General features: G+C 35.6%; 1 protein-coding gene across 4 annotated transcripts; it reads right to left on the bottom strand.

Annotated features, from left to right (window-relative positions):
- Positions 1-8,118: 8,118 nt before the first annotated feature.
- LOC309479470 (uncharacterized protein) lies at positions 8,119-12,309 on the bottom strand. 4 transcript variants are annotated; one of them, XM_082143649.1, is made up of 6 exons: positions 12,004-12,309; positions 11,618-11,674; positions 11,094-11,174; positions 10,837-10,935; positions 10,570-10,725; positions 8,119-9,483 (listed from the first exon to the last, which is right to left on the bottom strand). In XM_082143649.1, the coding sequence occupies exons 1-6, from the start codon at positions 12,004-12,006 to the stop codon at positions 9,448-9,450; spliced, it is 432 nt and encodes a 143-aa protein (XP_081999775.1). In that variant the 5' UTR covers positions 12,007-12,309; the 3' UTR covers positions 8,119-9,447. The 4 variants fall into 4 exon arrangements, 3 of the variants coding, with proteins under 3 accessions (XP_081999775.1, XP_081999776.1, XP_081999774.1); XM_082143650.1 differs by lacking the exon at positions 11,618-11,674; XM_082143648.1 differs by lacking the exon at positions 12,004-12,309 and having other exon boundaries at positions 11,618-11,771.
- Positions 12,310-13,917: the final 1,608 nt, after the last annotated feature.

Below are 13,917 nucleotides of genomic sequence, written 5' to 3'. Positions count from 1 at the left end.
AAATATATACCTACTGTTTGAAAAAAAGAAACACCTTTCTTGATACAAGTCCCGATGGAAGCCTGTTGTCTCCTCAGAGTGAAAATAAATAAATAAAAAGCAAATTGAAACTTTATCTCAAATTGTGACTCTATCCACCTTTCAAAACGTAAGTAAGCTATTTCCTGTGAATGTGCGAGACTTTGGATTCATTATCTGCTATAGGTAATAGACTAGTCTAGAGCAATAATCTGTAAAACTATTTGCGCTACAATCAGTTTTTATGATTATGATAATAAATTAAAGTTATATGATAACAAATAAGTTTGAGCATAACAGATAATGTTTTTGTACAGCTAAAATAACTGGAAGTTAAACATGACCACGGCCACTTTTACATAAAAAAAAAGGTGTCATTCTGACTTTTGAAGTTGCAACTACATTTTTCCTGTATTTGTGCCTGATTTTATATCTCACAGTGTGATTTAGTTCTTATTTTATTTGATCTCATAATCAGCTTTTTAATGTTTTTTCACTCTGAGGTGGAAACAGGCTTTCGAATGCTCCACACGCAGTGACAGACACACAAAACAGCACTTTCCATTCAGTAAACCTGACTGAATCCAGATGATTAAGTCATTTATAGCTACATTTTGGAGTTTCATGTGGATTAATTGCCATTTAAATGTAAGTGTGGTCCCCTTTCTCATGTAAATTAGATTTAGCATGCTGAGGTTTGTAATAGTTATCAAAGGCCCACTCCTTATAGCCATTTTATAATGTATGGCTAGTTATAAAAAAAAAAACTCAATGTAGCAATCCAGAAATAACTTTCTCTTCTGTACAGAGTCACAGCTCTGAGAAGAAACACCATCAGTGTGAAAGCACAAAACACGCTGTCAATGCATGTGGTGTGAAACCGGCCTTATGGTGTTTTCAAACTGTTAACAACCCAGTTTCATGATAAACCAGCTGATAGTTAAGCAGAAACTCAGGATCGCTCAACATGACAGAAGGTTGCACCCTGTAATTAGATTCATTAACCAGGACGCCATATGAAAAATATTACTTAGATATTTTTCTGTTTTTCCCATGAGGCAAGGTATTTATTTCAATGATTCACCAAAAAACTCGGTATGACTCACATATCACAGTGACTTATAAATAAAGCACTCTAAGAGGCAGCCATGGGGTCAGTGCAATGAGCAAGGAATGGAATCAGATAAAAAAAAGAGGAGAGAGAGAGAGAGAGAGGAACACAAACACAATCAAGTGGAGTCAAGAGAGATCAGCTTCCCATCAGCCATCTAAGGGGTTATAAATTATGTGGTGACGTGTGTGGATGTAAACAGGCTTCAGAGGCCGAGCTGCGCTCTGAGATCTTGTGAGGTATCATCTGATCTTCAGAAACCTCCCAGTCATTTGCGATGTGATGAGACGAGAGAGCAATCCCACAGAAACGCCACCGGAATACCAATCTGATTGATTGTCTTCAACAGAAAGGAACAAAAGAGAAAGCTTCTGGGCAGAAAGCTAGACGGATACATAAGCTGCATAATTCGCTGGAGTCTGATGACGTCTCTGATTTCTTGCTCCCCCTCTCATTTGTCACTGCAGTGAATTAAACAATCGGTTTTAATACAATGGCAATCCATCAGCATTAAATTGTATGTCAGTGCTTGACTGATGTAGAATTAATTAATCATTTAAAAGTAGAATGTTTTCATATAGGTGGTCTATCTATCAAAGCATCCAAACATCTGCTGCCATCTCCACGGATTTTCTGATCACAAAAATGTTCAATATTTAGTGTGCTGAAAAAGTGTTGAAAGGTGAAAACCTGCTGTTGAGTTACTAAGGTCAGAATGGGTTAAATAAGTGACTGTGGCTCATGCTCTCTATGTGATCCCTATACTTCTGTTTTGAATATATATATATATATATATATTTTTTTTTTATCAACATGATCACAGGTCCACACCAGCACATCCTATCCAGTACAATGAACAAAGGTACAAACTGTGTTTTCAGTCTTCATCAGCTCATCTGCACTGTACTGATTTATGACATAACACCAACAAAATTGGTGTAAGGATTGAATAGATGATCATTTTGAACATTATTTGAACTATTCATGTCACATACTGTTCAAAAAAAAATTTTAAAAGAAAGAAAAAAAGGCCAGTAAGACTAAATTAATATGTTTATTCAGCAAGGATGCATTAAATTAATCAAAAGTGACAGTAAAGACATTTAAAAGATTTCTATTTCAAATAAATGCTGTTAAACATGTTATATTCATCAAATAATCCTGAGAAAAAAACTATCAACATTGATAATAATTATACATTTTTCTAGAGCAGCAAATCATCATATTAGAATGATTTCTGAAGGATCATGTGACACTGAAGACTGGAGTAATGATGCTGAAAATTCAGCTTTGGCATCACAGGAATAAATTACATTTGAAAATATATTACAATAGAAAAGAGTTATTTTAAATTGTAGTAATATTTCACAATATTACTGTTTTACTGTATTTTTGATCATATTAAAACTAGCCTTGGTGACCATACGTTTTTCAAAAACATTTTATTGACCTTAAATAAATTATTGACTCAATAAATTATTGACCCTAAACTTTTAAAAGGTAATGCCATTTTATCCCTTTTAAATACTATTTATTAAACAGTGATCAAACCTTGTGAATCCAGATTGCTACATACAGTACATACATTTCATATTTTAATCAAACCTTACAATTGAACACTGAAGTTTGAGATTTTTGTTTTTTGGCTTGTGGTTCATGTGTGTGCGCTACTCCTAAAGGACCTTTTAGCAAGTAGTATTTAAAATGTCCTTTCTTTTTGGGGGAGAAAAAAAATATTGATGAGTAACGCTGAGTAATTACACAATCAAATGCTCTCTAAAGTCACTTCACCTGCAGCCAACTAGGAAGTTTCTAATGACACATAAAGTGTATAGTTGCGTGTTACGTCCAGAGATGTATTATTATTTTTTATTATCATGGTCCATCAGAAGAGTTGTGTTCTTTAATGTGTTTTTTCTGTGTTTCTCCCTCTGTTTCCCCCTTTTTAATAATAATAATAATAATAATTATTATTATTAAAGAACTTTATGATAATTTGTTTGCTTGTGGTGCTGTGGCAGGACAAGATGACAAGATGACAAGATACAACAATTTGTATGGTCCTGTCAAGCAGATTAAAACATGAAAATTCTGAATAGGACATGTGGCTTTGCATGTTTAAATGACGTACAGCTATTATCACCTAGGGTGTACTCACTTTTGTTGCCAGCTATTTTGACAATAATGGCTGTATGTTGAGTTATTTTCAGAGGACAGTAAACATATACTGCTATACAAGCAGCACATTGACTACTCTAAAATATATCCTAGTTTCATTTCTATAGTATTTTCCCTTGAGTAGATATACTAAAATGTTTGCTAAAATGTGAGGGCTGTACTAATACTGATACTGTACGGCAAGGCAAGTTCATTTATACAGCACTATGGCAATTCACAGTGCTTTACATAGAAAGGAATAAAAATAATCACAAAATAAAAGCAAGGAAAATTAAAACAGTTATTCATAATGCTTTACGTAGAAAGGAATTAAAATACCACACTATGGCAATTCAAAGTGCTTTGCATAGAAAATAAGCACAAAATAAAAGCAAGGGAAATTAAAACAGTTATAAAAGGAATTAGAGTAAAATGAATTAAAGTAGTAAAAAGATGATACATAGAATAAACTTCTCATAAACTTCTCTTGCAAAACACCAGTGTATCTTATTTTGCTCTTACCCAATTCTCAGTGCCATTTGAGTTCAGTTTAGAATCAAAAGGAAGAATACAGTGCAGTCAGTTGGACGTACAGTGGATACAGTTAAACGAATAATTAAAAGAGATAAACTGGCAAAACACTGGTGTATCATATTTTGTACAGCTGCTTGTTATACTGTGAGATTATCCCATGTGGATTGTACTGTGTCTGTGGTGAACTTTCGACGCGCCTAAACATTTTTGAACGTCTCCAATAGACCAGATTTCCCCCTAAAATTGGACAGGAGGAGCTCTAGGACTCCTTGGGTTCATTTCCCCATCAGTCCGCACCCCAAAAAACCCATTTGTTCGGAAGCTCTAGGAATGGAGTCGATCCAGTCCGCACTCCACAGAACCTCGAGTTTAATTGACACATCAAACTCACTACTCCACCACAGACCCAGGTCATCAGCATGGTTTCATCTCTCAGTTTCTCCAATTAAGTAATTTATGTTTGTCTCTTATCCAATTTTCAGTGCCTTTTGAGTTTAGAATGTAAAGGAGGATGCATAAATAAAACACAGTGTAATTGATGTTTTGCCTATATCACTATATAAACGAATATCGTTTATTATCTTTGAGCGCTGTGCGCTGTCTCTGTGCTGTGATGTGGTCAGAAACCAGATTGAAAACTGTCAAAGTATCCATTTGAGATTAAGAATTTGTTCAGCTGATTTAAGAAAACTTTTTCAATGATCTTACCTATGAAAGGAAGATTTGAGATTGGTCTATATTGCTCAATATGTTGTTATCCAGATTGCTCTTTTTCAGGAAGGGCTTGACAACTGCAGTTTTAAGGGACTTTGGAAAAGTCCCATAGAGAAGTGAGGAATTTACCACTTCTAGGAGATCTGCTTCTAAACTGTTTAACACACTTTTGAAAAAGGAAGTGGAGATTGTGTCAAGGGTGCAGGTTGTTTTAAGCATAGACAGTATAAGAAGTGGACAGAGCCATCTCATTGGAACTCAATTGAGACAAGTGAAGCCCATTTTTAGCGATTTTTTAGGACTTCTGTCTTCTAGTGGCTGTGGCATGAGAAATCTGAATCATTCCCTTCCGAATCTTGCAGAGACGGAGAGCGTGAGTAGGAGGTGTCCATGAGCTAGGAGCAGGAGAAACTTTTGCTAGGTATTCTGATTAATTATTTTGTCATTTTGCCTCCACGTCCCCCCGATTGCCCGCGAGCTTCTCCTCCCGTCAATACGGTAATCTCTCTACTGTGCGACAGAGAGTCGTGTGGTTATGACGCAATCTTTAGCCTACTTTTACAAAAACTGTTTTTACGGGGCCATAACATAAGCTACAAGATAATGGAGCATTTTATACATTGTTGTGTTTCTTTAGAAATAAATAATGGACAAATGGAGTCTTCAAACGCCTCAGATGTGAAGTTATTCGCTGTCAAAGTGACGCCAAAATGAATGGGAGTCAATGGGATGCTAACAGCAGGTGAAGTTCTGCTACAAGATGGTGGCACGCGGCCGGCTTCAACTTCCGGTCGACTTCCTTCCCGCTTGGTTTTATGGTGCTGTACTGTTTCTTCCAAAATCTTACCACTAATTTCTTCTAAACCAGACATGTGGTCTGATCTGTCTGACCTCAGTGCCACATGAGGATATGCTGATCGCCTTTCTGATATTATTGATTTTCTCAGAGAAGGAGGAAGCAAACTCACTGCATTTGCTGTCTGAGAGCATTTCACTGGGAATCTGGCTTGGGGGGTTTGTTAGAGACTTGTTAGAGATGTGTTGTTTATGTTTCTGTTTATAATATTGGAGGCTGTCTTTATAGATGTTATAATGGACTACAAGTTTTGTCTTCCGCCACATGCGCTCAGCTTTTCTGCATTGTCTTTTCATATTTTGCTCTGCTGTTGAGTTTCTCCGAGGTGCTTTTTGTCTGCCACTCTTCTTCCTGACTTTCACAGGAGCAATATAATTTATTATACTCTGTACTTTTGAGTTAAAGGACTCAAGGAGAGAATCAACAGAGTCTGCAGATATGCTTGGTGTGAAAGATATGGCCTTCATAAATAACACATAGTGTTCTCATTTAAGCATCTCTTTTTGACAGACACAGATCTATAGGAGAGATCAATATGTCAAAGAAAATACAGAAATGATCAGACAGTGCTACATCCTTAAGAACAATCAATGAAATGTTTAGACCCTTACTGATAAGTAAATATAGACTGTGCCCACGATTGTGTGTGGGTCTGTGTACATGTTGAGTCAGATCAAAAGTATTTAATTCAGTTATGATTTCTTTTGTCATATTGGTTTCTGCATTATCTATGTGAATATTAAAATCCCCAGCAATAGCAAATCAGTCAAACTCTGAGGAAATTGTTGAAAACAGCTCTGTAAAGTCCTCAGCAAAGGCTGGAGAGTTTTTTGGAGGCCTGTAAATAATGATAAGTAAAATGCGTGGAGCACATTTTAACACAATACCCAGATAGTCGAAAGACGGGTAATTCCCAAATGATACTTGCTTACATTGATAGACATCTTTAAATAGCGCAGCTACACCCCCACCTCTCTTACTCGCTCTGCATACACTCATAAAAGTAAAGTTAGGAGGGGCTGTTTCATTGAGGACTGTTGCACTGCAGCTGTCTTCTAGCCAATGTACTTATGCTCTATGTACTCAACAATGTAGTGTATGACTATTACAAGGTTATTTATATTTATTTAGGATATTTTATTTAGAAATAAAATATTTATTTCTCCCTCTGCTACGTAGTTAAAGCTGCGACAAGTACAAGCTGTGCATAAGTACACAAATTGGGATGCACCTTATATTTTATTAAGTATTTTATACTTCCTGTCACATGACAAGGGGACTTAATGTCATGTGTCATTTTTACAACCAAACTACAAATGGAGGAGGTTTAAGGAATAGGAGGAATAGGAAGTTTACATACTGGGTGAGAATGTCTCCAAAACATTCCATCTGAAGCATTCAGCAATATCCTCATGAGTTGGGAATCACTTCTCCATTTGGATTACATTTATGCACAACTTGGATTATGTATAACTCAGGACGGTGATCATGATTTAACCAAGTACAACATCTTTGTTGGTCCTGGAACAATATTCCATCCAAATCAATCAGATTTGAGGGACAAGATTACAGTTTATGTCAAGTTTAGGCATACAAGGCAAGGGTTAGGTGCTCCTACATCAGTGTTATTCATAATTTCCCTCTGATTTTAGGGATAAGTAGTAGGAAGGGTTAGGTTTAGGGGTAGTGTAGGCAGGGTATTACTTACAAATTGTAGTCAGTTACTGATTCCAAATTACATGACACAAATTGTAATGTAAGAAAGATTACTCATTTTAGGTAATATATTCTGATTTTTTTTTTTTTTTTTTTACTATTATTTAGTTACTTTTGAACTGACACGTTTATCACATGGATTTGAATGGTTTTTTTTTCAATTGGTAAAAAAAGTGTTCACGTCCTCGTAGAACTCATAATAACAGCTTGGGAATTTTCGGAGAGCTTATACCAACTTGTACCAGCTAACTGCTGCATATTAATTTGGCTGGTGATAGTGTTGCCATAGAAATCTGCTTGTTACCAAAGACATGTATAAAATGAAATTATAATGTTTTATGTGAGATTATGACTTGATTGAATTCAATTTTTAATATAAGCATATCCGCAAATATTGTAAGCAATTATAATATAAGCAAAAGAAAGAGTAATGTAGATTTGAAATAAATCCCATCCCTATGTACACTACCAGTGGACTACACAAACATTCAGAAACTCAGAATTACACTGTAAAAAAAAATTTGTTCACTCAACTTACATTTTTTAGTTATTTTTTTGCTTTGACTCAGTTAAGTTTTATTGACTTAATCTACTAAGTATGTTCAACTTAAAAAGTTTAGTTGACATAGTTAAAATAGTTGAGCCAACAACTTATTTCAAGTTACCTGGACTTGTAAAGATTAGTTGAAATACAATAACTTACATTTTCAAGTTACCTGGATTTGTAAAGATTAGTTGAAATACGATAACTTACATTTTCAAGTTACCTGGACTTGTAAAGATTAGTTGAAATACGATAACTTACATTTTCAAGTTACCTGGACTTGTAAAGATTAGTTGAAATACAATAACTTACATGTTCAAGTTACCTGGACTTCTAAATATTAGTTGAAATACGATAACTTACATTTTCAAGTTATCTGTACTAAAGTGTATGTTCATTGAACTTAATTTAGCATATTTTCTCAACTTGCAATATAGCACACTCAACCAAATAAATAACAGATTTTTCCATACAAATGGTTTTATTGTTCCTTACAAATCAATAAATGTTAAGAATAAACAACATATTCAAAGGAATACAATTATATCACAATTGCATGAAGTTTAAAGATAAAAATGTATTTGAAAAATGCATAGAAAGTGTATTCATGTGGGATTTTTTTCATGTTTGTACAAGTTTTCAGCATTGATGACCTGACATGCATTCTCATTGCTTAATTTTTTAAAATTTTACTTGGCTAAAACATATATTAAGATTTCATGTGTTTTAAAGTTATTTCACAAGGGGGTATATTTATGTGAAAAATCTTAGTCTCAGTTCACACAAAAAAAGTTGCTCACCTGTTAATACCTGTTAATACTTTCCATTGTTGGTAGACAAATGAAGATCTTTTTAATAAAATCGGTGAGCTTTCTGTCCCTCCTTTGACAGCCTAAGCAACTAGCACTTTCAAGGTCCAGAAAAGACATCCTTAAAGTAATCCAAGTGACTCCAGTGGTTTAACCTAGGTTTTATGAAGCATTGTCAGTGTTTCATTCCATTTTATTTATTAAATAGTTTTCTCCATCAAATGTTTACAAGAACATAGCAGCACATGATTCTTGTGTCGACGCGAAAGCTGACACTGCTGCATGTAAACAAATATATAAACCACTGACGTCACTTGGATTACTTTAAGGATGTCTTTTCTGGAACTTGAAAGTATTAGTTGAATAGGATGTCAAAGGAGGGACAGAAAGATCAAAGATTTCATTTAAAAAAATATCTTAATTTATGTTTCAAAGATAAACAAAGGTCTTTTAGGTTTGGAGCAACATGAGATCTAACATTTAACAAAATAATTTTAATTTAGGTTAAACTAACACTTTAAGATTTTTCACATTAATAATACCTCTTTAACTGTGAAATAACTTTAAACCACATGAAATCTTAATATATGTTTTAGCCAAGTAAAATTAAACAAAGTTAAACAATGAAAATGATGTCAGGCCCTTGATGCAGAGAACTTGTAAAAACATGGGTAAACAAAAAAATACAGATGAAAACACAGGCTCTTTGTAGAAATACCTTACCTCAACAACATCTTTAATTCAACAATGTATTTTTAAGAGAGTGCACTCTTGCACTGCAGGTATCAGCTCCAATGTTCATGAATCACCTCGAAAGTGTATCTGAGGTGTTTTCTGGGGTAGTTTATGTTGAGAGCATAAAGCAATGTCATTTGTATGTCACCAAATCCTCGCAGAACAACTGCTTCCTCGATTACAAGGGCCACATCACTAGAGTTGCATGGAATTGGGTCTATCACATCTTCCACCACTGCGATGATTCCTAGAGTCATGCCCCGATCATATCTTCTTCGGAATCTGTGTGCTGTATTAAAAAATGACAAACTTCAAAATGTGCTTTCACACATACAACACTGAAGCTCAACCACTTAAACACAACATGAGTACACCAAGTCTTATTTAGTGTTCCGAAGAAGATTAAAGGTCTTACAGGCTTGGAACAATATGAGGGCGAGTAATTGATGAGAGAACTTTCATTTTTGAATGAACTATCCTGTAAAAAACCTTTAAACTGAGAGACTTAGGTCAAATACTATACACTGTGAATAAACGGAGGCATTTTGCATCTGTACACTAAATGAAGCATTATAAAATGTTACAATCAAGCTACAATATTTTAAGGCCTAAAGAAATTGATTTCACAGGGGACTTTTTTCTTCCAAAATGTAATTTTGATTATCAAAGATAAAACTTAAAGGTGGTATCAGCGATTTCAGGCCCAAACATAAATGATCACATTCATCTAATATTTCCTAACGATCCGCTAGCTGCCCGCCCCATAAGCATGCTGTCAAAAAACCGCGTCTCTCTAGGTAGCCTAGGCTCTGAGATCTGCACACAAAAACAGTTGGTATCAACATCACTCAAAACCAAAATAAATAGTGTTCCAACCAATCATCGACAGGGGCGGGTGTTGTGAGGTTTTCGCGTGCAGCCGTCATAGGCAGCCGTGCACGAGCGCAAAACCTCACAACACCCGCCCCTGTCGATGATTGGTTGGAACACTATTTATTTTGGTTTTGAGTGATGTTGATACCAACTGTTTTTGTGTGCAGATCTCAGAGCCTAGGCTACCTAGAGAGACGCGGTTTTTTGACAGCATGCTTATGGGGCGGGCAGCTAGCGGATCGTTAGGAAATATTAGATGAATGTGATCATTTATGTTTGGGCCTGAAATCGCTGATACCACCTTTAATATGTCATTATAAAATGATTGACTAGAAGGTGACTAATTTTAATTTATTTTAAATACGCATTAACAAATGACATATTACTTTTTTCTTCAATATTTTGCAGCACTAATAAAAAATATGCACGACAACAGAAATGGCAAGAAAGGAAGTGCCCATAATGTTTATGAAAAAAATACAGTAGAAATATATGTACTTACATTTTTATCTAGGCTGTCCATTATGGTCCTCATTTCAGCAATGTCAGCAAAGCGCTTGAACGGTAGACATAACAGTTTTGGTAGATGCCAGTCAAGACCCTCATAAAAGGACTTGCTCAGGTCCAGTGAAATTAGCATGTTGAATTCTGCACTGATCTAAACTAATATTAAATGACACAAACATAACAGCAGCATGTTAAACAACACTGCAAAATAATATATCTACATATTCATCTAAACACCATTTTCAGCAGTGTAGGACTTTACCTGTCTCTCACAAAAAAAGAACCGGCCACCTCTTTTTCCATAGCAGATACTGGAGGATCCTTTTTTAACTCTCCTGTCTGCCTGTAATGCCACAGGTCTCTGAGAAAGCATAAAGATCACAGTTCAACGTAAAAGCTGCAGCACAGAGCCGGACAGATTGTGTATGGTCCCTGGACAAATGTATTTTTTAGAGCAAACTCAGTTCTAAATGAACACACACAGTCTTTATAGATGCAGGGAAGCAGACAGTTACTTACATGATGGCAGTGCTTCAGCTTGTAGTGCCTTCTGACAATGCGTTCATTGGTTGTCTTGAATAAACAGAACTTGCTGCTCCACTTTATTGGTCAAGGGCAAAAGAAAAGAACAATTAAGTCAACTAACATTTAATAAACCGAGTACACATACACAATCAAGATCAAGACTAGATCAATAATAGTTTATCACCAAATTTGTGGATATATATTTATTGACATTACTATTAAGACCTTATTAGGACAGTATTAGCTGCTAAGCATTTCACTAGTTCTGGGGAAAACACTGCGATGGTTAAGCGGTTGCTATAGTTACATAATCTCCCACAATAAACTAAACATAACTGACCACAGTCTTTTAAGTTCGACATTTAATAAGTAAAACTAGACAGTTGTACAACAACTTTTCAGTTATGGAGCGTCCATCTCGAACACCGGAGGATTCTGATAATCCTGCCGCACCACTCACACAGTTTTACATTAAATTAACGTTACATTATTTGTCAGCTCGTTGTTGTCGTACTCACGCGTCGACGCTGCTTTGCCTGAATGGTGATTAGACTTGCTGATTTTGGCGCAAATAACTTGAACATGAGAGTGAACAAACATGGTAGAAATGCGTTATTTTTCACGACATGCTTTTCCCGCTCTCTAGGCTATTTTATCATTCATCCATATATCAGTCTCTCTCACATAATTAATATATATATATATATATATATATATATATATATATATATATATATATATATATATATATTAGCCTATGTAACGTTAAACTGGTAAAACTGGTAAAACTGGATTAGCAACAGTCCAATGTGATCTAGAAACGTTGATATTGAACAATACATGGATGATTACTTCATATGTCATTTTACAAGTTATTACATCATATTAACGAATATTTACTTACCATATTTGATGATAGTGGAAGAATTAAATCATCTGCCGATAAACTCTCCAGCAATGGCCGATGAAGGAGTCAAGGCGAGAGACCTGTTTGTTTCGCGCTTCACGTGATCTCATCTCGCGATAAAAAATGAGAACTAACCTTACTGGTTCAGCATATGTTTTTAAGTTGAGGCGGCAAATACTCTAGTTATGTCAACTTGCAGACTAGTTGAGACAGTGAAAACTTAACATGTTAAGTTGAATTAACAAATTCAGAAACCACAAGTTGTATAAACTTACAAAATTACATTGAAACAACTAAAATGCGGAATCATTTTTTACAGTGTAGAAATATATCTGTTTTCTTTAAAAATCTATATTTTAAAACAAAGTAAGTTAGGGCAGTATGTAAAACTGTGAAAACAAGTATTTATTAGGCTACTTAATCAAAAGAGTAAACAAAACTACAAGCCACGTATACTTAGAATACTTAATTACACTTTTAAGTACATCTCGATCAAAAGATTGAGTATAAGTATAGGCCAAATATACTTACACTTTTCTTTCAGTAGGCCTAAGTCAAACATTCTTAAGTGTAATTTTAAGTATATTACTGAGAAGTACATAAAAAATATACTGAAAGTGTACTTTCTTATTTTTAGTTTAAAAGAAATCTACTAACACACGAGTTAAAATGTTAAAATTAAATGTAACATTTAATTTAATATTCAACAATAATATTGATCTGCCTGCATTGACACTATTATACAAGAACTGAACTGAACCATCCAGCTAGAGTCATCATTAATCACCCCATCAAGATCGGTCAGAAATCTTGGAGTAACGTTTGATGACCAGCTGACCTTCACAGATCACATTTCAAAGACAGCTCGATCATGCAGGTTTGCACTGCACAACATCAGGAAAATCAGGCCTTTCCTAACTGAGCATGCAACGCAACTTATCGGCCAGGCCCTGGTCATCTCTAGGCTTGACTACTGCAATGCTCTTCTGGCTGGACTTCCAGCATGTGCAACCAAACCCCTACAGATGATCCAGAATGCTGCAGCTCGGCTTGTCTTCAACGAGCCCAAGAGGGCCCACGTCACTCCTCTGTTCATCTCTCTGCACTGGCTACCTCTCGCTGCTCGCATCAAGTTCAAGGCACTGACGCTTGCTTACAGAACTATCACAGGCTCAGCTCCCTCCTACTTTCACTCACTCCTACGAGTCTACATCCCTACCAGACACCTACGATCGGTCAACGAGCGACGTCTCGTGGTTCCATCACAGAAAGCCACAAAATCACTTTCCAGAACATTCTCATTCACAGTTCCATGCTGGTGGAACGCTCTCCCCACCCTCATCCGGAATGCAGAATCCCTGACAACATTCAAAAGACAGCTGAAAACCAATCTCTTCCGTGAGCACTTAACCTTATAGAAAAAAATAAAAAAATAATTTCCTTTCCCTTTGAAACATCACTTATCAGGCTTATGCTACTCTGAATAATACCTGAACTTCGTATTTTGAGCACTTCTTGCGTTGTTGTTGCTTTTGCCTCTTTATGATGACTCGCTGAATTTTGTCCTAATTTGTAAGTCGCTTTGGACAAAGGCGTCTGCTAAATGACTAAATGTAAATGTAAATGTAAATGAACTGAGCTGGACTGTGACGCTAATTTCTTCTGGAAACAATTTTTTTCCTGTTATCTCTGTAAAGCTGCTTTGAAACAATCTGAATTGTAAAAAGTGCTATATAAATAAATGTGACTTGACTTGACTTTACTTGAGTAAACTTATTTTTCATAAGGGTAGCCTCTCTGAAATGGCCTATACCCTACCTTCAAGTTAGGAGATAGGAGACATTCAGCTGTCATATCTGCTGGAATCGTATCAGAAATCATAACACAGCCTCAAGGCATGCTGCTGGATCT

The sequence above is a fragment of the Leuciscus leuciscus genome, assembly GCF_965113295.1.
Source record: "Leuciscus leuciscus genome assembly, chromosome: 1".
Lineage (NCBI taxonomy): Eukaryota > Metazoa > Chordata > Actinopteri > Cypriniformes > Leuciscidae > Leuciscus > Leuciscus leuciscus.
The sequence above is the reverse complement of the archived record's forward strand: the minus strand, read 5'-3'. Positions and strand labels throughout refer to the sequence as shown.